Raw genomic sequence first — 25,510 nt, 5'->3', positions numbered from 1 at the left:
TTAGGAAAAGGGGAAGGGAGAGAGAAGGGAGCAGGAAGCACCAGAGAGACATTGTGTCATGATCAATAAACCAATTATTTGTAATCAAATTACTTTGCCTGATGTCTCTAGGGCTGGGTGTACCTGCACCAGTGCCACCCCGCCCCCCAGCCCCTTGCACTCTTTTCCTGCCACCCGCGCCACACCTCACACGCACACACACACACCTTTTACACAGTACTGTACTTAATATATTTTTACCACTTTTATATTTCCTTTCCGTGCCTTGTGGTGTGTCGGGCGGCAAACTTGCCATTTCTTTGGCGTTTTTGTCTGGCAGAGTTGCTGGCTCGATGCTTAACCCAGCACAGATAGAAAGTGTGCAAGGGGCAGGCTGGATTCAAACCCAGGGCCACTCGCTTTGAAGTCCAGTGTGGATGCCTGTACACCACGGGCCAGCTAGGAATAAAATGCTTATCGCCAAAATGCACACTTCTAGCAAAGTCTGCTGTGCTGAATCAGTAATGAAAAATATTACAATTTCAAAATGCATCTTTTCTTATCAATCTCATGAATTCTCAATACCATCTCTGAAATTGACTAACCATCAGATGTAATTTTGACAAGGAAATGTTTGTTTCATTGACTTTCTGGGCATGCTGGTGATGCAATCTCATTTAAAATAAGTAACATTAACATGGGTGAAACTACCAAAATGATTTAAAAGTTAACATCTGCATGTATAGCATGAAGTGCTGGGCAAGGATTTGCTCCTAAATATACCAAGTTCTTTAAGAATTCTTCTATCTTGTATACAATGAAACATTTTGACAGTTCTTCAGAATTCGCTTCAGTCTGCAACTGTCACTCAGTTTTGATCTCCACAAATGTGCCTGACATGCTGAATGTTTGAAGAATTTTCTGTTTTGTTTCCCATTTTTGGTTTTGCAATAATTTTGTTATTCGAAGTTTGTGCTGTTTACAGTTGAAGTGCAAATGGATTTTGTGTATCACATTAAACCACTGAACTTGCACACAACCTCACTATATTCTAGATACAGGGTACTTTTACCCAGGTGGCTATAATCCTCATTCTGCTGATGTGGTTACAGCTTAACCTCAGCCCTTCAACTTGACTGTTGTGCATGCTTTGGTGACCATTTGCTTTGTTAGTCCAGTCCAATCTGATACAGTTTCGATTTACTGCATGTTAACTGCCAGAATTTTTGTATGAATTTAACTGCAGCCATTATACTGAATCAGTGTACAACTGGCATGCTTAAAACAGATCACATAAAATAGTTTTATTCTTTGGGTATAAATCTTAATGTTTGTGCAGAAGCTTATTTAGATATTGCATATTTCAGTCATTTGAAATTCCTTTACAAAATTATGTACTTTCTCAACCCTAAGAAGCAAGTCTGCTACAACAGCAACTTGTGTTATATAGAATTTATAATATGCACTTGGCAAAATTCGTCACTGAATCATATGAAGAATTATTGTGGTATTTGGACAATTTTAGGAGTACCTTGAAAGAGGAAAGTGAGACAATGGAAGTGGGAAGCTTAAGAAAGGTATTTCTGAGCTAAAGGCATAGTCTTCAAACGGTGATGTCATGTGCATCATCATTAATTGGCTCCAGGGGTGTACTTATTTTCTTACAGTTTCTCTAATAAGCTTCCTTATTCCAAATCATTTCACTACAGTTTCAGTCTACATCTCCAGAATCACAAATCAGCGATTACGTAGGATTCCTTTGCTTCTTTCCTCCCCTTCCAGGAGATGTTTTTAAATTTATTCTCTCATCTTGCTATAGTAGCAGAAATGCACATTAGATGTAAATACCTGCTATTCTTTTGAGGAACTGCAAATTTTTTCCAAATAACCACGTCAACAAGGGTATGAAAAGGCCTTAAGGGTTCATAAGTAGGGGTTCCGTGAAAAATATGCTTTTCTATAGTTTAAACATGTTCCTGATAGGATTCTTTAGAAAAAAAATTAAAACTATAATATTACAGATTAGTAATGTGAAAATAGTTAGACCACTGCAGCCCTCCAACTCTTCAACCATGTGCTTATCCAGACCTGCTACCACAGCCTTGTGTCCTTCCTTGGAACACGTCTTCACTACCAGCTTGTACCACATGGCTTCCAGATCCGTTTTCATGCTTCCCATTTTCAAGGTTCTCTGAGGACCCCTGGTACTCATACTTAATTGATTGCTTCTCCCACTACGTTCTATGCGCCATACTTTCTGCCATGAGGAAGTACTTGGTGTCCCTATCCCAGTCACTTCCACAACTCCAGGATTCTCTCTCCACTGCCTGCAATGGACCTGGCGGCTACTTTATCCTCTGCTGGATCCATGCCGTCAGTCACCAGTTCTTTGACATTCTCACGTCCTGCAAGGATTGGAAGATAGCCAGTCTACAGACCACAGAACCTGCCACCTCCAACACTGCCAGGCCCGGACGCCTCCAGACTGCGAACCTGCTGCCGATATCAGTAGCTCTAACGATCCAGAGCAGATTCAAAACCCGGACTCCACCGCCTTAAATGCAGATTCCAACGATCTCAGACACCTTCAAAGTGCCGATTGCGCAACCTCTGACTTGGACTCCAGCCTTGACCTCCTGGTTCGGACTTCACGTGCTGCAGCTGGAATCCTAGTCTTCCCCTTCTCCCACCACCACTCTGCAATCCCATCTCTCTCAGGTACCACCACCACGCCCAGCTCTTGGGTCCTCAGAGACTCCATCTTCCTCTCTCCCCACCATCCCTGAACACCCCAAACCTCCCTTCTCCTCAGACACTACCAGCTCTCTTCCCCCCCCTTTTGATCCAAGCTCTCATCCATGCCAGGTCTTCACTATTCCCTCTGACCTTCCCCTCTCTGAGGCAGAATGTTCTGTTCTCAGTAAAGGCCTCACCTTTGTCCCCCTGCACAGACACCTCAGTGAGTCCCATGCCCACCATGATGCTAAGTTTTTCTGCTGCCACTTTTGTCTCTGTGCCTACTTCTTTGGCAAGGACTCTCTACCCTGCACTGATGACCCCTTCTCCCATCTTCAACACTCGTCCTCTTCCTGGACACCCCACCCTGGTCTTTTCCCTGCTCTCCACATCAACTGTCTTGACTTCAACACTCCATCTGAATGCTCTGCTCTCCGCTCTCTCTGCACCGATCCTAACCTCACCATCAAACCCTCAGATAAAAGGCATGTTGTAGTAGTATGGCAAACTGACTTCTACCTTGCTGAGGCCCAGTGACAACTCTCGGACAACTCCTCTTACCCCTCGAACAGGATCCCACTAAGGAGTATCACACCATTGTCTCCCACATCATCATCAACCTTATTAACTCTGGGGATCTCCCATCCACTGCCACCAACCTCCTAGTTCCCACGCCCCAGACCTCCCATTTCTACCTCCTACCCAGATCCACAAACCTGCTTATCCATTGCTTCAGCTTGTTCCTGCCCCACAGAACTCATATCTGCATACCCTCCAGCTCCAACACTGCCAGGCCCCCTAGTTCAGTCCCTTCCCACCTACACTTGTGACACTTCACACACTTTTGATCTTTTCAGTGATTTAATGTTTCCTGGCCCCCATCATCTTATTTTCACCATGGATGTCCCATCCCTGTATACCTCCATTCCCCACTAGGAAGGCCACAAAGCTCTCCCTTTTTTTTCTGGACACCAGACCCAACCAGTTCCCCTCCACCACCACTGTCCTCTGTCTAGGGGAACATCCTCACTATTAATAAGTTCTCCTTTGGCTGCTCCCACTTCGTTCAAGCAAAAGGTGTAGCCATAGGCACTCGCATGAGTCCCAGCTATGTCTGCCTTTTTGTTGGCTACGTGGACCAGTCTATGTTTGAAGCCTACACTGGTGTCCACCCCCCACTATTCCTTTGCTACATCGACAACTGCATCGGTGCTGCCTCCTGCACCCATGCGGAGCTTGTTAACTCATCAACTTTGCCTCCAACTTCCACTCTGCCCTGAAATTTACCTGGTTCATTTCCAACACCTCCCCCCCCTTTCTTGATCTCTCTATCTCTGGAGCCAGCTTATCTACTGATGTCTATTATAAACCCATGGACTCTCACAGCTACCTGGACTATACCTCTTCCCACCCTGTTACTTGTAAAAATGCCAACCCCTTCTCTCAATTTCTCCGTTTCCACCGCATTGGGTTTCAGGATGAGGCTTTTCAGTCCAGAACAAAGGAGATGTCCTCCTTTTTCAAAGAAAGGGACTTCCCTTCCTCCACCATCAATGTTGCCCTCAACCACACTCATTCATTTCACACACATCTGCCCTCACCCCATCCTCCTGCCACCCTCCCAGGGATAGGGTTCTGTTGTCCTCACCTATCATCCCACCAGCCTCCACATCCAGCACAGTTCTCTATAACATCCACCATTTCCAATGGGATCCCACGATGAAGCACATCTTCCCCCCCCCCTCCACCTCCCACTTTCTGCTTTCTGCAACTCCCTTGTCCATTCGTCCCTCCCCACTGATCTCCCTCCTGACACTTATCCTTGCAAGCCCCTACACCTCCTCCCTCAATACCATTCAGGGCCCTAAACAGTCTTTCCAGATGTGGCAACACTTCACCTGTGAGACTGTTGGGGTCATACACTGTGTCCGATGCTCCCGGTGTGTCCTCCTTGTACATTGATGAGAGCCAACGTAGATTGGGAAACTGCTTTGCCGAGCCCTGTATTCACTAACCAACTTCTCAGCTCTTTACTTCACCCCTCCCCCTCCTGGTTTCACCTGTCACCTTGTGTTTTTCCCTTCCCTCACTCCGCCTTTTAAATCTGTTCCTCATCCTTTTTTTCTCCAGTCCTGCTGAAGGGTCTCGGCCCAAAATGTCAACTGTACTCTTTTCTATAGATGCTGCTTGGCCTGCTGAATTCCTCCAGCATTTTGTGTGTGTGTTGCTTGGATTTCCAACATCTGCAGGTCTTGACTTGCTTTGTGATTAGATCACTGCTCATTTAGTCCGTATTCAACTTGTATTGACTGAATTGACAAAGCACATTTAGACTGTACAATATCTGCCAATTTGTGTTACCTAAAAAGCACTTTCAATTGTATCTGAACACATTTGCACTACAACTCCTTTCTCTAGTTAAAAGACTTGACCTTTCTCTGGCATCTACCTGAAATCAAACTGCCTTCTTGGTGTCATATTTGATTCTGAGATGACACCTATGTATCAGTAAAACGTCACCCAGCCAATCTCTGCCTCAATTAACCTGCTGATAAAATTCCAAACCCATACAATTGTTACATCAAGCTGTGAATATTCCAAGTCTTGGCTAAGCTGCTGTTCTCCCATCTAAAACTGTAATTACTAAGCAATCTTAATTTACACTAGATCCTATTCAATAATTACTCCTGTGTTCACTAATCTTCAATGCTATTTGTAGCAATGGTTGATAGGTCCTTGATTAGTCAGGATGTCAAAGGTTACAGGGAGAACGCAGGAGAATGGGGTTGAAAGGGATGATAAATGAGACGTGATGAAATGGCGAAGTAGATTTGATGGGCTAAATGGCCTAATTCTGCTCCTATGTCTTATGGTCTTATAAAATGGGTGTTAAACACATTTGCTCTGTTCCCACTCAGCAGCTCAGGTTAAATATTTTAATGCTGGAATATTTTCCTACCGGGCTATCAGTGACAGTTACCTGTTTTTACATTTTCACTTTCTTTGGATGTAATATACATGTTTAAGGATCCCTTTGGTCTGAAAATGAAGAAACGTTTAATGAATTTTGGCTTAAAAGGAAAATTAAACAGTTTGGATCAATACCATGTTTGGTATTTTGTCTTTTTTTTCTAGAAGCAACTTTCGAAGTCCAGAAGGAACTCATGAACATCACTGAAGTAGATGAAAGATTTTATTCCACGTCTTCCAATACAGTTGCAGTAACTACTAATAACAAAGTATCTGCTGGAAAGTCCCAATGGCAACCACTGGGTAGCAAACCAGGCAAAGAAATGGCAGATGAAACCTGCCAGGTTCAGCTTGCTCGTAAACACCAGTCTCAAAGAGCTGTGAGTGAGAATCTTGACCTTTTGTCCATGAAAAGATTGACTCTAACAAATAGCCAGTCTCTACCTAAATCTGGAAGTCAGAGTCTGGCTAACACTTCGACGGTGCTCTTCAGTAAGTCATTTGAACAGGTTAGTGGAGTGTTTATTGGAAGTAGAAATGTAGCAGAATCAAACAGATTGTCAGCCTGTAGTCTTCAGGATGATAGACTTGTGTCAGATCGTGAACTTCAGGCCTCCATCACACAACAGAAACAACAGTGTTCAATGAATTTTAATGTTCATCTCTCAACAGATATGTAACTTTGCAACTTGGATATTAAAGAAAATTGTGGTTTTTTCCAGAATTTTTTTTGAGCAGATATTTTCAATTTCTTAATGTACCTGTGTAAAATTGAACAATGAAAAGTAAGGTGCATAATGTATATATTAATGAATATTCTAATTTTGAAGAATTGGCTTTTTTAGAATAGTAAAAAACCGTGAACTTCATTGAAGAATTGGCCTTGTAATATTTTTTCTGTTGTAACCTGTCTAATTATTTTTACCACATTTAATTGAATTGTATTTCAAAGGGAGAAAAATACTGTGAGCTGTGAGCTTTGAAATAGCTATGTACTGTACATGTAGAATTTTGATATGAATTTTAACTGGATCTTTCAGCCTGCATGCATTTTTGAATTTATGATCTGTACATATGCTTCAGTGCCTTTTTTCAAAGACCTTTTTTTTTACAAACAAATGCTGCTTGAAATCAGTAAACTTAAACCTATTCCTATTTCTGATATCTCCTTGCTTTAACAATCACAATTTAATTGTTAATCTCAATGTGCTCTAGAAATTAAAATGCTAACTTGTGGAACAAATAAAAGAGTTTGATGGAAAGTTGCAAATACCAATCCCATTCTTGTGGTTCAGGCTGTCACGTTAGTATTCTGAACAAAAATATGCAATGTTAATTTGAAGTTTCCAGGCAAATGGCTTATTGTGTTTAAATTGCACATTATTGTTCAATTGTTCAGTTTAGAAATAGCCTCAAAGCCAAAATATATTTGGAGAATTAAATTAATTGAAATTATTTTGCAAAAGATAACTTCAGGTTTAGCTTCCTTGGACAAATTGCTGTATAACTTGAATCCTATTAATTTCTGAATTGTTTAAATGTTTTTTCTTAGCAATATATTTCTGAGAGCAGCAAAAGATTAAAATAGATTTTTAAATAATAGCTAGACATACTATTGCTTTCAGTAGTTACTCATGCAGTTCTTGCACAGAAGTGGAATATATGCTTTCAAATTTTATGGCTTTTTATTCTGAATTCAATAATTCTTTTTAAAAGAAAGCTGGATTCTAAGAGCAAAAGAAAAAGACATGGTCCTTTTTCTTACTTTGTCAAAAGCAAATTGTGATTATCGAAAGATAATTTTATAAAGGACCATGAATCACATCCATGACTTGGCCTCTGCTGAGATTCTAATAAGAGAGTCATGTAGGTATCATATCGCAAGAACTTAAATAATTTAATAAATGCCATTACCTTTCTAGGATACTTGATTATATTTGACTCTGATTCTGATCTGATATTAGACAATATTCTTGTATGTTAAGGTATTGGTTCAGAGACTTTGACAAATGTTAATCATGTTCAGTGCTTTTGGTAATTAATATCCCCATTATCAATTTCCATGCTTTATTGTTCTGATTTAGTCTCTGTAGTTTAAGATAATGGAGGAGCCAGTTGCAATAACCCCATGTGAAGTTCTATGAAATTTGAAGGCTGCATGATCAAGGGGAACTAATTAAAGCAACAGTATTGTTAAATATCATTGCATTATGTGAGTGTGTTTTTGAATATTTTTTGACCTTCACTATAAAACAAATTGAAAATAATTGGTCAGATGTTGTCAAGAAACTAATAATAGAATTTGGTTATCTTTGTGGATATTTTTATATTTGTCTTGATAACAAATGTTTGTTTGTATTACAACCTGTTGCTTTTCTGCTTTGAATTTAAATTTTGTATGCATGGTGACTTTACCATCTCTGGTACACACAGACCTTCTGCTTTATATAACTTGCTGTTAATTTCCAGAGATAGGGAAAATTATTTCTTCACAACTTAAAAAAACTTTGTATATTTCTCTGCTATTTTTACTATGGACATGAAGACTTTGTGACAGGGAAAATTCAATGGCAAGGTCTTGGGGATATTCCACTTTACAGAAGAGAAGGTGCTGATTGTCTTATAGGATATGAAGGTAAACAAATCTCCAGAAAATGGTAGCAAAGGAAAACCTGGGAACTATAGGCTAGTAAGTCTGATGCTGTTGTAGGTGAGCTACTGCAGAGGATTTTGAGGGATAAGATATACATGCACCTGGAAAGATAAGTTGATTCCGGATAGTGAATGGAAGATCATGTCTGATGAACTTGATTGAGTTTTTTGATAAGCTGACGAGGACAGGGTGGGAGATGTGGTTTACATGAACTTCAGTAAAGTCTTTGATAAGACAGGCTAATTATTAGGCTGTTCTGGAAGGTTAGATTACATGGAATCCAGGGAGAGCTGGTTAATAGGATGCAAAATTGTTTTGTTGGTAGAAAGCGGAGGATGATGATAGAAGTTTCTCGGACTGGAGAACCATGACTATTGGAGTGCCTCAGGGGTTGGGCCCATTGTTATTTATATCAATGATTTGGATGATACACAAGTTTGCATATGCCACTAAAATAGATAGTATAGTGACAAGGAAGAAGATAATCCAAAATTACAGGGGGATCTTTATCAGGTATGAAAGTGGGCTGAGGAATGGCAAAAGGAGTTTAATTGAGGTAAACAGTGAGGTTATTCTATTTTAGAAAGTCAAATCCAGGTAGGACTTTCATTTGGACAGCAGGGGTGTGGGTTTACTGAAAGTGGAGTCAGAGATGGACAGAGTGGTGAACAAGTCTTTTGGCACGCTGGCCATCATGTATGAGAGGACTGACTGTAAAGGTTGGAGTTCATGGTGCTGCTATACAGGACACTAGTAAGGCCACGCTTAGAGTACTGTCTTCCATCTGGTCGCCCTGCTACAGGTAAGATATAGTATTTCTCTGTACTCTTTCCAATTTAGTAACAAGGATGCTGCCAGGACTTGCGGGACTCAGTTATTGAGGGAGGTTGGACAAACTAGGGACTTTATTCCCTAGAGTGTAGGAGACTGAAAGGTAATCTTGTAGTTATGTATAAAATCACAAGGGGCATAAATATTTTGAATGCACTGTCTTTTTCCTAGAGTGGGGCTATCAAGAACTAGAGGACATAGATATAAAGTGAAAGGAAAGACTTAAGAGGATATTGAAGGGCAACCATTTTGGAGATAGGGTCGTACTTTGTGTTATGAGATGCCAAAGGAAATGGTTGAAGCAGGTACAATAACAATTTGTAAAAGTCAGTTGGCAAATGGGACTAGCTTGGATGTGTCATATTGGTCGGCATGGATCAGTTGGGCCAAAGGCCTGTTTCCATGCTGTATGTCTCTGATTCTATGACCTGCTCTGTTAGGGACTTGCTCATCCATCTAAGGAAAAGTCTGTGGTTCCCACACTGTCCTCATCAGTCACCACAGATTGTACGGAATAGGAATGCTCATTCTCTGTCTTGAGCTGTTGAAGAGGATGATGTCTATTCCATAGTTGTAAACTGTATGTACATCAACAATCACAAAATGATGAACTCAGCAAGTCACATAGCTTCTATGGAAGTGAATAAATAGTCGATGTTTCGAGCCGAGACCCTCCATCAGGATTGGAAAGGAAGGGGAAGATGCCAGAATAAGAAGGGGGAAGGAGTACAAGCTAGAAAATGATAGGTGAAGCCAGGTGGATGAGGGAAGGGTTATGAAGCAAGAAGCTGTGAGGTAAAGGCAAAGAGCTGGAGAAGAAGGAATATGATGAGAGAGGAGAGTGGGTCATGGGAGGGAGGGAAGGAGGAGGGGCACCATGGGGGTGGGGGTGAAAGACAAGTGAGGAGAAGAGATGAGAGTCGAGAGGGGGAAATGAAGAGGGAAGGGAAGGGGAAAATATACTGCAAGTTGGAGAAAGCGATGTTCATGCCATGAGTTTGGAGGCTACCAAGACAGAAAATGAGGTGTTGCTCCTCTAACCTGAGACCTCATTGTGGCAGAAGTGGAAGCCATGGACTGGCATGATGGCACAGGAATAGGGATTGGAATTAAAATGGTTGGCCACTGGGAAATTCCACTTTTTGCAGATGGAACAGAAGGCGGATGAAGGCTGCAACAAATCCATCAGTTCCAATCGTCGTGGTTTGCATGCCATTGGAATCAGTTGGTTGATTTGTGAAGTATCATGTGCTTCTTGGAGTGCAACATCAAGTACACGTTAAACAAATAAGCGCACAGGCATCTTCACTCTGTGGGCCACTTCTTCAGAACAAAGACCATCATCCTCGGCCTCGAGGGATAGCCAGGACGAGCGTAGAGGAGGCCACATTGGGAGCACTAGATACAGTGGACAATCCCAGCAGATTCACATGTGAAGTGTTGCCTCACCTAGAAGGACTGTTTGGGTCCCTGAATGGAGGTGAGGGAGAAGGTGAATGGGCAGGTGTAGCACTTCTGCCACTTGCAGGGATAAGTGCTGGGAGAGAGATTAGTGGGAAGGATCGAACAGACAAGGGAATCACAGAGGGTCTCCAGCATCTGCAGAATCTCTTGTGTAAATCAACAATGCACTGATCTTAGTTGCAAGTTTTTAATGTTGCAATTTTTCATTTTTCAGTAAACCAAACTATATTTTAATTTCAAATGAGAAAATCTGCAGATGCTGAAAATCCAAGAAACACACAAAATGCCAGAGGAACTTGGCAGACCAGGCAGCATCCATGGAAAAAAAAAATACAGTCAACATTTCAGGCCAAGATCCTTACATGCCAAAGTAGTATTATATTTTATGTTTGTTTTTTATGTTATGCCAAAAGACTCTTCTGACATTTTAGAATGAGAAGAAACAAGTTGTAAATAATGCTGCTTGTGGCACAGAACCTTATCCTGGCAGCACATAAAAGGAATTCATGTTTATCCTTATGCTTTTCTATCCAGTAGTGTAAAGGGGACTAGAGGATACACACCATGTTTCTGGTGGTATTTGTGGGCAACGAGGCTAAGTAGCAGCAGTTTGAACATTGTAAATTTACTTCTTGTTGTTTGTTTTTCACTACAGCTGAACATTTCAGATCATTGATGTGGCCTCTAATTGGTCATTGTTAACAGTGAGGAAGTTTGGGTAATTATTCTGGTAATTTAAAGAAGTTGCTTATTGGCAGCCTCCAAGTCAGAAGATTGTGTGATGATCCATTTGAAAACTGCACTCTGTGGTAAAGGTTACTTCTGTGCCAGGTACTTGATATCAGACTGATAAACTGAAGAGAAATTACATCACTTTTTTCCCCAACTCAAAAGTCAGCAAGACTAATGCTTTATATAGATAGATACCTTATTGATCCCAAAGGAAATTACAATGTCACAGAAGCATTACAAGTGCACAGATATGTGCAACATCCTGGGAAAGGTTTCACTGCTAATGTAATAGGCAGTGTTTGGATTATAGTTAGAGATAAACAGATGCTTTGGAATGTGAGCTGGGTCTTATTTGGTGGAAGCTGAAGAGGGAAGACGCAGGAGAGAACCAGTTGTAGGACACAACCCGGTGGGGAGATTATGATTTGATGGAGCCAGGTGCTGAGATCGACTGAGGATCGGTGAGTATTGTTCGGGTCCACCTTGGAAGAGCATGAAGCAAGGCCATTGAAAGGGCTGGGCCACCTGAAAGCTGAAGGGTTAAAACTTTCCCTGGACAAGTGCCAGTTCTGCAAGACATCTGTCAACTATATTGGACACATAGTTTCACAGGATGGAGTAGCTATGGATTTGTCTAAGATAGAGGTGGTAACCAGATGGCCAAGGACCCAGACTGTGAGTGCCTTGCACTTGTCCCTTGGGTGCTGTGGGTATTATAGAGGTTTGTGAAGGACTACTCTAAAGTGAGCCACCCTTTAAATCAGCTTCTGTGTGGATACCCTCAGCTTGGGGAAGAAAGAGGACAAAAGGAAGGGGTGGTAAAGATTATTTTAGCCCTTCGGAGCCTTTTGGAGTGAGATGGGATGCGGAACGTGAAGAGGCCTTTCAGTTGCTGAAGGTGCTGCTGACAAAAGTGCCTGTGCTGGCTTTTGCAGACCCCTGATTGGTGTATGTATTGCATACATGTGCCAGCAAAGAGGACTTGGGGAGTGTTCTGTATCAGGATCAGGGCACAGGGTTGAGACCTGTCTTGTTTTGTCAGCTGGAGTCTGTCATCCTCTGAGTGACAATTGGAGTTCCTGGCATTGAAATAGTCTATGGTGGATAATCTAAGTGACTATCTATATAGAGCCAAGTTCGAGGTGAGGACGGACAACCCATTAACTTATATCCTGACCTCATTTGAAATTGATGCCACAGGCCATTGGTGGTTGGCAGCATTGTCTGAAGTTCCGGCCAGGGAGTCGGAACATTGATGCTGATGTGTTGTGCCGACATGCATATGAAGTGCTGGACAAGGGACAGAGAGTGGGAGATTGTTCCTGCCCCTGGAGTCAAATCCATGTGCCAGTTTTCCATCATGGGGAAGGCAGAGGAAAGGCAAGGGCAGAATCGAGCGGTAGATCATTTGGGAGCTTCTGATGGTGCCATCCCACAAGCGTACTGCAACCTGTCTGCTCTGGAGACAAAGCAGTTGCCAGAATTGAGTCCTAGGGAAGTGGCAGCCGCTCAGCGAGATGACCTGTGCATTGGCGCCATTTGGTCAGCGGTTGCGAAAGTGGACATGGCCAAGCAGACAAGGTGAAACACTCTGCAGTGTCTCTACTACTAAGAGAATGGCCCAGATTGGAGTTGAGGAACCAGCTTCTATACCGGGTCACGTCGCCTCCAGGCCGGCCTCAGTGTTATCAGCTGGTTCTGACTAAAAAGTACCGGAAGGTTGTGTTGAATTTGGCTGTTTGGGGATTGACAAGACCTGGGGATTGACAAGACCTGTGGATTGCTCAGAGATCATATCTACTGGCCCCAAATGAAGCCTGAGGTCGAAGAGTACCGTAAGTGGTGCATTCCATGTATAACGGAGGAAGACGCTGCCTACGCGGTCCACTCCGCTATCCCACTTCAGAGTGCGGGGCCACTCGATCTAGTGTATATGGATTTCCTATCAATAGAGCCCAATGCCAGCTACATGGTGAATGTCTTGGTTAACATGGATCACTACACCAGATATGCGCAAGCCTAAGAAAATAGCAGGAGGCTGAACTCTAAAGTAACTGGGCATGAGGGTGAGCTCAGCCAAGTGACGAGGGGACCTGAGTTGTTGGGAGGTATGAGTAATGGACAGGAAAGCGTTCAGAAAGTGTCTGAAGCTGATGAAGTAGGTGATGGGGTAAAGAGGTCCCAAAGAGTTCTCCAGACAGACTGGCCTATGTCAAGCTCAGGGAACAGAGTGTGGCACCTAAATCCCCTTGGTGTGCTGTGTCACTGCCATTTACATCTGGGTTGAACTTTGTGCTTTGCATGAAGGGGTGACAAATTATCTTAACATCATGAGGGCATGACTAATTTTGGTGGGGGGAGAGTGTAACACCCTGGGAAAGGTTTCACTGTGAACGTAATGGTCTTTATTTCGAAGAAGTTTTTGGGTTATGGTTAGAGATAATAGGTGCTTTGGAATGTGAGCTGGGTCTTTTATTCGGTGGGAGATGAAGAAGGAAGACGCTGGAGAGAACTGGTCATAGGATACGACCCAGTGGGGAGATTGTGATTCGATGGAGCCAGGCGCCGAGATCAACTGAGGATAGGTGAATTGAGCTCCAACTGGTGCATGTTTGACTGTTTAATTATCATGGGCCCTTCTTGTTTTCTTTCTTTTCTTTACGAACCCTTCAGTAAAGATTCATAAATACAATTCCTCTAATTGTATGCCGTGTGCAGTCTGTTGTTTCTTGGCACTGAATTGAAACGGTTGCAAATTACACAGCATCCTCACAAACCAGAGTTTGGGGGGGTGCAAGCCAGTTCAATCTCATGGGTTTGGTGGGACCGGAGTGTTTTCCCTAGACTTGCACAGCCAAGGAAACCAGCAGGGTTTCATACAAATATATAAATATTAGAAGAGAAGCAAGAAAAAAAAGTTGCCTTAAGCAATCTAACAGGAAAGGGTCATTATTTCCCCAGCTATAGGTTGACTCATTATAGAGTCTAGTGGCCGAGGGTAAGAATGACCTCCTATAGTGCTCTTTGGAGTAGCGCATTTGTCTTAGTCAATTACTAAAAGTGCTCCTCTGTTCAGCCAAGGAGGCATGCAAAGGGTGAGAAACATTGTCCAGAATTGCCAGGATTTTGTTATAGAAGTGAAACTGGACACACTGGAGGTTGTGGTAGAACCAGCCTTTCTAATCAGTTTATTGAGTCTGTTGGCATCCCTGTGTTGATGCCATTGCTCCAGCACATCACCGCATAGAAGATTGTATTGGTGACAACGGACTGGTAAAACATGAAAAGGAGAGTCCTGCATGCTCCAAAAGACCTTAATCTCCTCAGGAATAGAGGCAACTCTGGTCCTTGTACACTGCCTCTTTGTTGGTGCTCCACTCAAGTCTGTCATCCATGTGCACCGCCACGTACTTGGTTCACACCACATCCACGTCCTCACCATCAATAGTAACGGAGCAGTGCAGGCTCAGTCTTCCTAAAGTCTATCATCATCTTTGTCTTACTGATGTTGAGCTGCAGATGATTCTGCTTGCACCATTTGACAAAGGCCTCCACCAGGGCCCTGTATTCATCCTGCTATCATCGCTTTATACACCCAACTATTCTACAGATGACATGACTCAGTGTTGTATCTGAAGTCCGAGGGATACAGGGTGAACGGGAAGGAAGCCAATTCAGTCCCCTGTGGGGCCCCACTGCTGCTACAGCCATGTCTGACACACAGCTCCGAAGCTGCACAAACTGTGGTCTGCCAGTCGGGTACAGTGCTGCCCTACTGGGAGTAGGCTATGTTCAATAGATAGATGACAGATTTACAGTGGATACAATCCCACTGGCTCTCCACTTGGTCTTGGACCACCTGAATGACAAAAATACTTGCATCAGCTACTGTTTATTGATTACAGCTCAGCATTCAACACCATCATTCCCATTGTACTAATCAATATGATTCAAAACCTGGGCTTCTGTACCTCCCTCTGGAACTGGATCCTTGACTTCCTCATGGGGAAACAATAGTCAGTGTAGATTGGAAATAATATCTCCTCCTTGCTGACAATCTCAACACCTGCACACCTCAAGAATGTGTGTAGAGCCTACTGCTGTACCCTCTCTACACTCATGACCATGTGCTAGGTCGTGGTGACAAGGAAGTATACAGGAGTGAGATAGATCAGTTGATTTTGAGTGGTATAACATCAACAAGTCATTAAAAAACAACAGAAACAGGCATGTTAGCCAATCTAGTCCATGCGAACCATTTAAACTACCTACTCCCATCAACCTGCACATGGACCATTGGACCATAGCCCTCTGTATCCCTCCCATCTATTTATCCTATCCAAACTTCTTTTAAACGTTGAAATCGAGCTTGCGTGCACCACTTGCACTGGCAGCTCGCTTCACACTCTCACCAGCCTCTGAGTTAAAGTTGTTTCCCTTCATGTTCCCCTTAAACATTTCACCTTTCACCCTTAACCAATGACCTCTAGTTGTAGTCCCACCCAACTTCAGTGGAAAAAGCCTGCTTGCATTTACTCTATCTATACCCTTCATAATTTTGTATGCCTCTTATCAAATCTCCCTTCAATCTTAAATGTTCTAAGGAAAATACTCCTAACCTGTTCAATCTTTTCCTATAACTTAGGTCCTCCAATCTTACACTAAACATCAGTAAGACTAAGGAATTAATTGTGAACTTCAGGAAGGGAAAGTCAAGCGAATACACACCTGTCCTTGTCAAGGAGTCATCAGTGTGCAGCTTTAGGTTCTTGGGTGTCAACATCTCTGAAAATCTATCCTGGGCCTAACCTAATGATGCAATTACAAAGAAGGCATACCCAAGGCAATACTTCATTAGGAGTTTGAGGAGATTAGTTATGTCACCAAATACTCCAGTAAATGTCTACAGATGTACCACGATGAACATTCTGACTGGTTACATCATCGTGTGGTATGGAGGTGCCATTGTACGGGATCAGAACAAACTGAAGAGGGTTGTAAACACAGCTAGCTCCATCACGGGCACCCGTGTCCCCACTATCATGGACATTTTCAAAAAGCGATGCCTCAAGAAGGCAGTGTTCATCATGAAGGACCCTCAGCATAGGATGTGCCCTCTTCTCATTACTACCTATCAATGAGGAAGTACAGGAGCCTGAAGGTGCACACTCAATATTTTTTTAGGAGCAGCTTCTGCTGTTCAGCAATCCGATTTCTGAATGGTCTATGGATACTGCCTCACTATTTTGCTCTCTTCTTGCTTTCTCTCTCTCACTGTCTTTCATCTAACATAATTTTTATATTTTATCAAAATTGCATCCACCAGTGCAAGTGATGGATGTGATTTCAATTTCAATGTTTGACAACTTGCCTCAGAGTGCTGAAATGTTATGTTTATCCAGTTATGTTATATGGCTCAGAATGTTGGACAATGTCCAGTAACATGAGGAAACGAATTGAAGCAGCAGAGATGTGGTTTTTGAGGAGGATGCAAAGAATATCATGGACGAAACAAATATCTAATGAGGATGTCATGAACAGAGCAAGCACAAAAAGAAATAATGTGTATGATCATGAAAAGGCAACATGACTACATTGGACATGTGATTAGGAAAGAGGAGTTAGAATGCACGGTAATTATGGGAAAGATTGAAGGGAAGAAAGCAAGAGGAAGGCAAAGAGAAATGATGATGGAGACAGCAGCCAGAGAACTGGAAATGAATACCAATGAATTGATCCACTTGACCCGAAACAGGAGTGTGTGGACTATGGCAGTCAAAGCTCAAACTGGGCATGGCACCTGGTGATGATTAGATAGGTTTAAGGATGGGAGAGGTATGGATGGCTATGGTCTAGGTGGAGGTCGATGGGACTTCAAAGTACATGTATTATCAAAGTATATATGCAATATATAATCCTAAGTTTCATCTTCCCATAGTTAGCATTGAAACAAAGAAAAACATGGAGCCCATTCAAAGAAAAACATAACAAGCAAAAAACACAGAAACAAGAGAGTCCAGGTGTATTCAGTTCAGTTCAATGACACTATTGTTTATCTGCAGGCTGCCCTAATCAAAATTGCCCAATGTAGCAACAAAAAAAGGTGCAACCAGGAACCAGAAACACATCATAGCATGAACTACAGAGTCCAATCCACAAACTACGTTGATTAAACCTTGCCCAAGACCCAGAACTCCAGCACAGTCCTTCAGAAGCATTGAGCAAGGAGGGAGAGAGACCATTTGAATGCAGGGACGACCTCCTGGGAGCTGCAGTGAGCAAGCAGCTAATAAACAGCACTGAACGCTTGCTCACCTTCTGCACTGGCCTTGATGATTTCAATTTTCTTTAATCAGCGAGATTGGTGAGAAATGGAGTCAATCATGGGCTTATGCCCCCATCTCCAAGCTTCTGGGCTTCGGCCAAAACCTCATGGAGTCAGCAAAGCGCCATATCACTCCATTGGCCTGAAAACACCACCAAAATGTAGATCACAGGTTCCAACAGTAGCAGAACCACATTTGAAAGAAAAAAAGAAAACATGACAGTGAAAGAAGTAATTTCATGACCCTTCTGAAGGATGTCACCCTTGGTTGCGGGTTCAGAAAGTTAGTTTAAATGATTTGGCATAGAGTAGATGGACTGAAGAGTCTGTTTCTGAGCAGTATTTTTCTCTGACAGTATTCCACTGTACTGCTGTAAAACAACAAAATGCCATTGACAAAAAATCTGATCGAGTCTGAATGAGGTCTGCACAAAGTGCTGGATAGAGAAAGGTTCCACAAATTAGTGCATTTGTCTCTACATATTATCTGAAAATGTTATTCTTTTTGGCATTTTTGTCCCACACCATAAGGGCATTAACAACTTCTGCATTCAATAGATGTCAGGGATGCTCCAGCATTTCAAGGTTACATAGAACGATAAAACACTACTGCACAGAAAACAGGCCATTTGGCCTTTCTGTGCCGAAACTTTATTCCGCTAGTCCCACTGACCTGCACCCAGTCCGTAACCCTCCAGACCTCTCCCATCCATGTATCTATCCAATTTATTCTTAAAATTTAAGAGTGAGCCCACATTTACCACGTCAGATGGCAGCTCATTTCACACTCCCACCACTCTCTGAGTGAAGAAGTTCCCCCTAAACCTCTCCCCTTTCACCCTAAAGCCATGTTCTCTCGTACTTATCTCTCCTAATCTAAGTGGAAAGAGCCTACTCGCAGTTACTCTGTCTATACCCCTCATAATTTTGTAAACCTCCATCAAATCCCCCCTCATTCTTCTATGCTTCAAGGAATAAAGACCTAACCTGTTCAATCTTTCCCTGTAACTCAACTCCTGAAGACCCGGCAACATCGTAGTAAATCTTCTCTGCACTCTTTCAATCTTACTGATATCCTTCCTATAGCACCAGCACCCAGACGTACACAATAAATCATCACAAATAAATGCTTTTGTTGTCCTGAGGTTTTGTTCAGTGTAACAAAGGATAATAATTTTACTTTTTCGAAATCAGTTTCAAAAAGGTTGAAAGCATTTTATTCTTGCAGTTAATATAACTATTATTATCATAGAGTCATGCAAAAGTACAGAAGAAAAACGCACTCTTCAGCCAATCCAGTCATTGCAAACCATTTAAAACTGCTTATTCAAATGTTGAAATCGAGCTCACATGCACCATTTGTGCTGACAGCTCATTCCACACTCTCGCCACCCTCTGAATGAAGAAGTTTCCCTTCATTTTCCCCTTAAACTTTTCACCTTTCACCTTTAACACATGACTGTAGTTGCAGTCCCACCAAACCTCAGTGGAAAAAGCCCGCTTACATTTACCCTATTTTTACCCCTTATAATTTTGTATACCTCTATCAAATCTCCCCTCAAAGTCATAACCTATTATCACATAAAATCATGACTTACAGCAGACTGAAAAGCTTGAGCATATAGATATTAAGAAAGAGGATGCGCTGGAGCTTATGGAAAGCATCAAGTCGGATGTCACCGGGACTGGACGAGATGTACCTGAGGCTACTGTGGGAGGCGAGGGAGGAGATTGCTGAGCCTCTAGCAATGATCTTTGCATCATCAATGGAGACAGGAGAAGTTCTGGAGGATTGGAGGGTTGCAGATGTTGTTCCCTTATTCAAGAAAAGGGGTAGAGATAGCCCAGGAAATTATAGACCAGTGAGTCTTACTTCAGTGGTTGGTAAGTTGATGGCAAAGATCCTGAGAAGTAGGATTTATGAACATTTGGAGAGGCATAATATGATTAGGAATAGTCGGCATAGCCTTGTCAAAGGCAGGTTGTGCCTTACGAGCCTGATTGAATTTTTTGAGTATGTGACTAAACACATTGATGAAGGTAGAGCAGTAGATGTAGTGTATATGGATTTCAGCAAGGCATTTGATAAGGTACCTCATGCAATGCTTATTGAAAAAGTAAGGAGGCATGGGATCCAAGGGGACATTGCATTGTGGATTCAGAATTGGCTTGCCCACAGAAGATAAAGAGTGGTTGTAGGTGGATCATATTCTGCATGGAGGTCCGTGGTGACCAGTAGTGTGCCTCAGGGAACTATTCTGGGACCCCTTCTCTTCGTGATTTTTATAAATGACCTGGATGAGGAAGTGGAGGGATGGGTTAGTAAATTTGCTGATGACACAAAGGTTGGAGCTGTTGTAGATAGTGTGGAGGGCTGTCAGAGGTTACAGCAGGATATCGATAGGATGCAAAACTGGGCTGAGAAGTGGCAGATGGGGTTCAACCCAGATAAATGTGAGGTGGTTCATTTTGGTAGGTCAAATATGATGGCAGAATATAGCATTAATGGCAAGACTCTTGGCAGTGTGGAGGATCAGAGGGATCTTGGGGTCTGAATCCATAGGACACTCAAAGCTGCTACGCAGGTTGACTCTGTAAGAAGGCATATGTTGCATTGGCCTTCGGCAACCATTGGATCAGGTTTAGGAGCCAAGAGGTAATGTTGCAGCTATATAGGACCCTGGTCAGACTTGGAGTACTGTGTTCAGTTCTGGTGTATAAGATTATGAGAAGCATTGATCATTTGGATAGTCAGAGGCTTTTTTCCAGGGCTGAAATAGCTAACACGAAAGGGCACAGTTTTAAGGTGCTTGGAAGTGGGTACAGAGGAGATGCTAGGCGTAAGTTTTTTTACGCAGAAAGTGGTGAGTGCATGGTATAGGCTGTCGGTGACGGTGATGGAGATGGATATGATAGGGTCTTTTAAGAGACTCCTGGATAGGTACATGGAGCTTAGGAAAATAGAGGGCTATGGACAGCCCTAGGTAATTTCTAAAATAAGGACATGTTCAGCACAGTATTGTGGACCGAAGGGCTTGTATTGTGCTGTAGGTTTTCTATGTTTCTATTCAATCTTTCCATCCATCTCAGGTTCTCCAGATATGGCAACATCCATGTAAATTTTCTCTACACTCATTTAATCTTATTTATATCTTTCCTGGATATAGGTGACCAAAACTGCACATGATACTCCATATTAGGCCTCACTGACATCTTATACAACGTCAACATAACATCCCATTTTCTGTACTCAGCACATTGCTTTATGAAGGTCAATGTACCAAAAGCTTTCTTATGACTCTATCTACTTTTGGTGCCACTTTAATTGAATAATGGACCTATAATTCCAGATCCTTTTATTCCACTGAACTCCTCAGTGCCCTACCATTCACTGTTTAAGACCTACCCTGGTTGGTCCCACCAAAGGGTAAAACCTCACACTTGTCTGCATTAAATTCCATCTGCCATTTTTCAACCCATTTTTCCAGCTGGTCCAGATGCCTCTGCAAGCTTTGGTAGACTTCCTTGCTGTCCACTACACCACCAACCTTGGTGTCACCTGCAAATTTTCTGATCCAGTCAACCCTAGGATCATTGGAATCATTGATATAGATGAGAAACAACAACGCACCCAGTACCATTCTCTGCAGCATTGTACTAATCACAGGCCTCCAGTCAGAAAGGTAACCATCTACTGCAACTCTCTGGCTTCTCCCACAAAGCCAATGTCTAACCCAATTTACTACCTCATCTTGAATGCCAAGTGACTGAACCCTCTTGACCAACCTCCCATGCAGGACCTTGTCAAGTGCCTTGCTAAAGTCCTTATAGGCAACATCCACTGCCTTGCCCTCTTGCACTTTCCTGGTAACTTACTTGAAAAAGTCTCTAAGATTAGTTAGACAGAACCTACCATTCACAAAGCCACGCTGACTATCCTTAATCAGAACCATATCTATCCAAATATTAATATATTCAGTCCCTTAGAATACCTTCCAACAACTTTCCAACTACTGATGTCAGGCTCACCAGCCTATAATTGCCTGTTTATTTTTAGAGCCTTTCTTAAACAGCGGAACAACATTGACTCACCTCCAAAGTTTGGCACCTCATGTGTCACTAAGGATGACTTAAATATCTCTGCTTGAGCTTTCGCAATTTCTGCACTTGCCTCCCACAAAGGTCCAAGGGAACCCTAACCCAAGGGAACACTTCGTAAGCCTAAGTTGTCTTAAGACAGCAAATGGCTCCTCTTCTGTAATCTGTACAGGGTCCATGAAGTTGATGCCCCTTTGCTTCACTTCTGTGTCCTTCGTCTGAGTAAATACAGGTGCAAAAATATCTATTTAAGATCTCCCCCATCTCTTTGGGCTCCATGCATGGTTTACCATTCTGATCTCCCAAAGGACCATTTTGTCCTTTGCTAAACTTTTGCTCTTAGCATATCTGTAAAATCCCTTGGGATTCTCCTTCACCTTGTCTGATAAGACAACCTCGTGACTTTTTTTTTTAAACCTCCTGGTTTCTTAAGTGCTCTCTTGCATTTTTTGTACTCCATAAGCACCTCATTTGTTCCTATCTGCCTATACCTTCTGTGCATCTTTTTTTAAACAGGGCCTCAATAGCTCTTCAAAACCAAAGTTCACTACACCTGTTATCATTACCTTTAATTCTGACAAGCTTTGTACTCTCAAAATTTTACTTTTAAAGCCTCCCACTTTCCAAGTATACAATTGCCAGAAAATAACCCGTCCCAATCCACACTTTCCATATCCTTTCTGATATCATCCAAATTTGCCTTTTTTCAATTTAGGTATAGTCTGTGGGATGAGATTATATCTCTTTGCATATTTACTTTGAAACTAATGGCATTGTGATCCGGAATGCAAAGTATTCCTCTACACAAACTTCTGTCACCTACCCTGTCTCATTCCCTATTAGCGGATAAAGTATCGTGCACACTCTTGTTGTACTTCTATGTACTGATTAAGGAAACTTCCCTGAGAATATTTGACATCTTGTCCTTTTACAGTATGGGAATCCTAGTCGATATGTGGAAAGGTAAAACCATAGATGATAACAGACTTAGGTTTCTCGCAACAGTCTGTGATCTCTACAAATTTGTTCCTCTGAATCCCTTGGACAGTTGTGTGATCTGTAATTTAGCCCCATCAACCTGGTCATTAACTTTATTATTCCTCAGTTCCATGCATTATGCCTCACTAGACAAGTTCACCAGTATTTCCTGACTGAGCACTGCCCAACTAGTAATGCCACCCCTCCTCCTCTAATCCCTCATTCTCTATCACGTCTAAAGCATTGGAACCATGGAATATTGGAGAATGCTGGAAGAACTCAGCAGGCCAGGCAGCATCTATGGACAAGGGTATATTCAATGTTTTGGGCTGAGACCCTTCATCAGGATTGGAGAGAGAAAAAAAGATGAGGAGTCAGAGTTGGGGGGGGAGGGGAGGAAGAAACACAACGTGATAGGTGAAACTGGGAGGGTGAAGTAAAGAGCTGGGAAGTTGATTGGCGAAAGAGGTACAGGGCTGGAGAAGGGGGAATCAAATAGGAGAGGACAGAAGGCCATGGTAGAGGAGCACCAGAGGGAAGTGATGGGCGGGTAAGGAGCTCTCCTTCACCATTTCCATTTCCCTCTCTCACCTAGTCTCCTTAGTTTCTCTTGTTTGTGCCCAGAATGTTGAGCTGCCAATCCTGCCCTCCTGCACCCAACTCTCACTAATGGCTACAAAATCATAGTTTCAGCTGTTAATCCATGCACTGAGCTCATCTACCTTTCCTATGATACTTTTTGCATTGAAATATACACAGTTCAGGACACTAGTAGTAGCATGCTGGACCTTTTGATTTCTGACGTTGTCTGAGGTCTGACCAACATCTGTCTCCATAGTCTCTCCACTGTCTGTTCTGGCACTTTGGTTCCCATCCCCTGTGATTCTAGCTTAACTGCATCCCCCCACCCGTAAATTTTCCCACTAGGATTTTAGCCCCCTTCCAGTTTAGGTGCAAACAATCTCTTCTTTACATGTCCCACCTTTCCTGGAAGAGAGCCCAATGATCCAAGAGAGCGTTAGGGCCTTCTTGCTGGGGATAGAAGTGTTTTTGGGAGGAGACATCCACGGTAAAAAAAAATGAGGTGGTCAGGGACAGGGAATTGAAGGTTACTGAGGAAATCAAGAGCATGATAAGTGTTCCCAATGTAGGTGGGAAAGAACTAGACCAGGAGGAATAGAATGGAGTCGAGATAAGGGCACGTGAGTTCAGTGAGGCAGATGCAGGCAGAGACAATAGCCCCGACGCAGATAGCCAGGTTTGTTTGTCTTGGGTAGAAGCGAGCAGTGCAGGGCAAGGAACATGAATTTGGTGGAGTTTGGCCAAGAAGCAGGTGCTAGAGAGTACCCCAGTGGCTGTCCCCCTTAACAATAAGTACTCCTGTTTGAGTACTATTGGAGGAGACGGCCTACCTGGGGGAAGCAACAGCCTCTGGCACAGAGTCTGGCCCTGTGGCTCAGAAGGGTAGGGAAAGGAAGAGGATGGCAGCAGTGATAGGGGACTCTATAGTTAGGGGGTCAGACAAGTGAATCTGTGGACGCAGGAAGGAAACGAGGATGGTAGTTTGCCTCCCAGGTGCCAGGGTCCAGGATGTTTCTGATCGCATCCACGATATCTTGAAGTGGGAAGGAGAACAGCCAGAGGTCATGGTACATATTGGTACCAACGACATAGGTAGGAAAAAGGAGGAGGTCCTGAAATCAGACTATAGGGAGTTAGGAAGGAAGTTGAAAAGCAGGATCTCAAAGGTAGTAATCTCGGGATTACTGCCTGTGCCACATGACAGTGAATATAGCAATAGAATGATGTGAAGGATAAATGCGTGGCTGAAGGGTTACAGCGGGGGCAGGGATTCAGATTTCTGGATCATGGGACCTCTTCTGGGACGGGTGTGACCTGTACAAAAAGGACGGGTTGCACTTGAATCTGAGGGGGACCAATATCCTGGCGGGAAGGTTTGCAAAGGCTATTGGGGAGAGTTTAAACGAGAATTGCTGGGGGGTGGGAACTGAACTGAAGAGACAGAGGAAAGGGAGGTTGGCTCACAAATAGAGAAAGCTTGGAGACAGTGTGAGTGAGAGGATAGGTGGGTGATAGAGAAGGGACGCACTCAGATCGATGATTTGAGATGTGTCTATTTTAATGTGAGGAGTATTATGAATAAAGCGGATGAGCTTAGAGTGTGGATCAACACTTGGAGCTATGATGTTGTGGCCATTACAGAGACTTGGATGGTGCAGGAGCAGGAATGGCTACTTTAAGTGCCAGGCTTTAGATGTTTCAGAAAGGACAGGCAGGGAGGCAAAAGAGGTGGGGGTGTAGCACTGTTGATCAGAGATATTGTCATGACTGGAGGCCAGGAGGAAGTCATGGAGGGATTGTCTACGGAGACTCTGTGGGTGGAAGTTAGGAATAGGGAGGGGTCAATAACTCTACTGGGTTTTTTTTTATAGACCACCCAATAATAACAGGGATATCGAGGAGCAGGTAGGGAGACAGATTCGGGAAAGGAGTACTAATAACAGGGTTGTTGTGGTGGGAGAATTTAATTTCCCAAATATTGATTGGCATTTCCCTAGTGTGAGGGGTTTAGAAGGGGTGGAGTTTGTTAGATGAGTTCAGGAAAGTTTCTTGACACAATATGTAGATAAGCCTACAAGAGGAGAGGCTGTTCTTGATCTGGTATTGGGAAACGAACCTGGTCAGGTGTCAGATCTCTCAGTGGGAGAGCATTTTGGAGATAG

The 25,510-nt window shown here is 42.9% G+C and overlaps 1 protein-coding gene across 5 annotated transcripts in view; it reads left to right on the top strand.

The window, feature by feature from the left end:
* Nucleotides 1–7,880, top strand: part of hycc1 (hyccin PI4KA lipid kinase complex subunit 1) — a 118,198-nt gene extending 110,318 nt beyond the window's left edge. For 4 of the 5 annotated variants that reach the window (XM_072283089.1, XM_072283088.1, XM_072283087.1 and 1 more), the window contains one exon: nt 5,851–7,880. In XM_072283089.1, coding sequence (XP_072139190.1) covers nt 5,851–6,365 — 515 coding nt within the window. In that variant the 3' untranslated portion in view covers nt 6,366–7,880. The remainder of the gene's footprint in view (nt 1–5,850) is intronic. The other variant, XM_072283090.1, reaches the window with a different exon arrangement.
* Nucleotides 7,881–25,510: the final 17,630 nt, after the last annotated feature.

This window comes from Mobula birostris, chromosome 19 (assembly GCF_030028105.1).
Source record: "Mobula birostris isolate sMobBir1 chromosome 19, sMobBir1.hap1, whole genome shotgun sequence".
In the NCBI taxonomy this organism is placed as follows: Eukaryota; Metazoa; Chordata; class Chondrichthyes; order Myliobatiformes; family Myliobatidae; genus Mobula; species Mobula birostris.
Note: the sequence above shows the minus strand (reverse complement) of the source record. Positions and strands in the feature narration are given on the sequence as shown.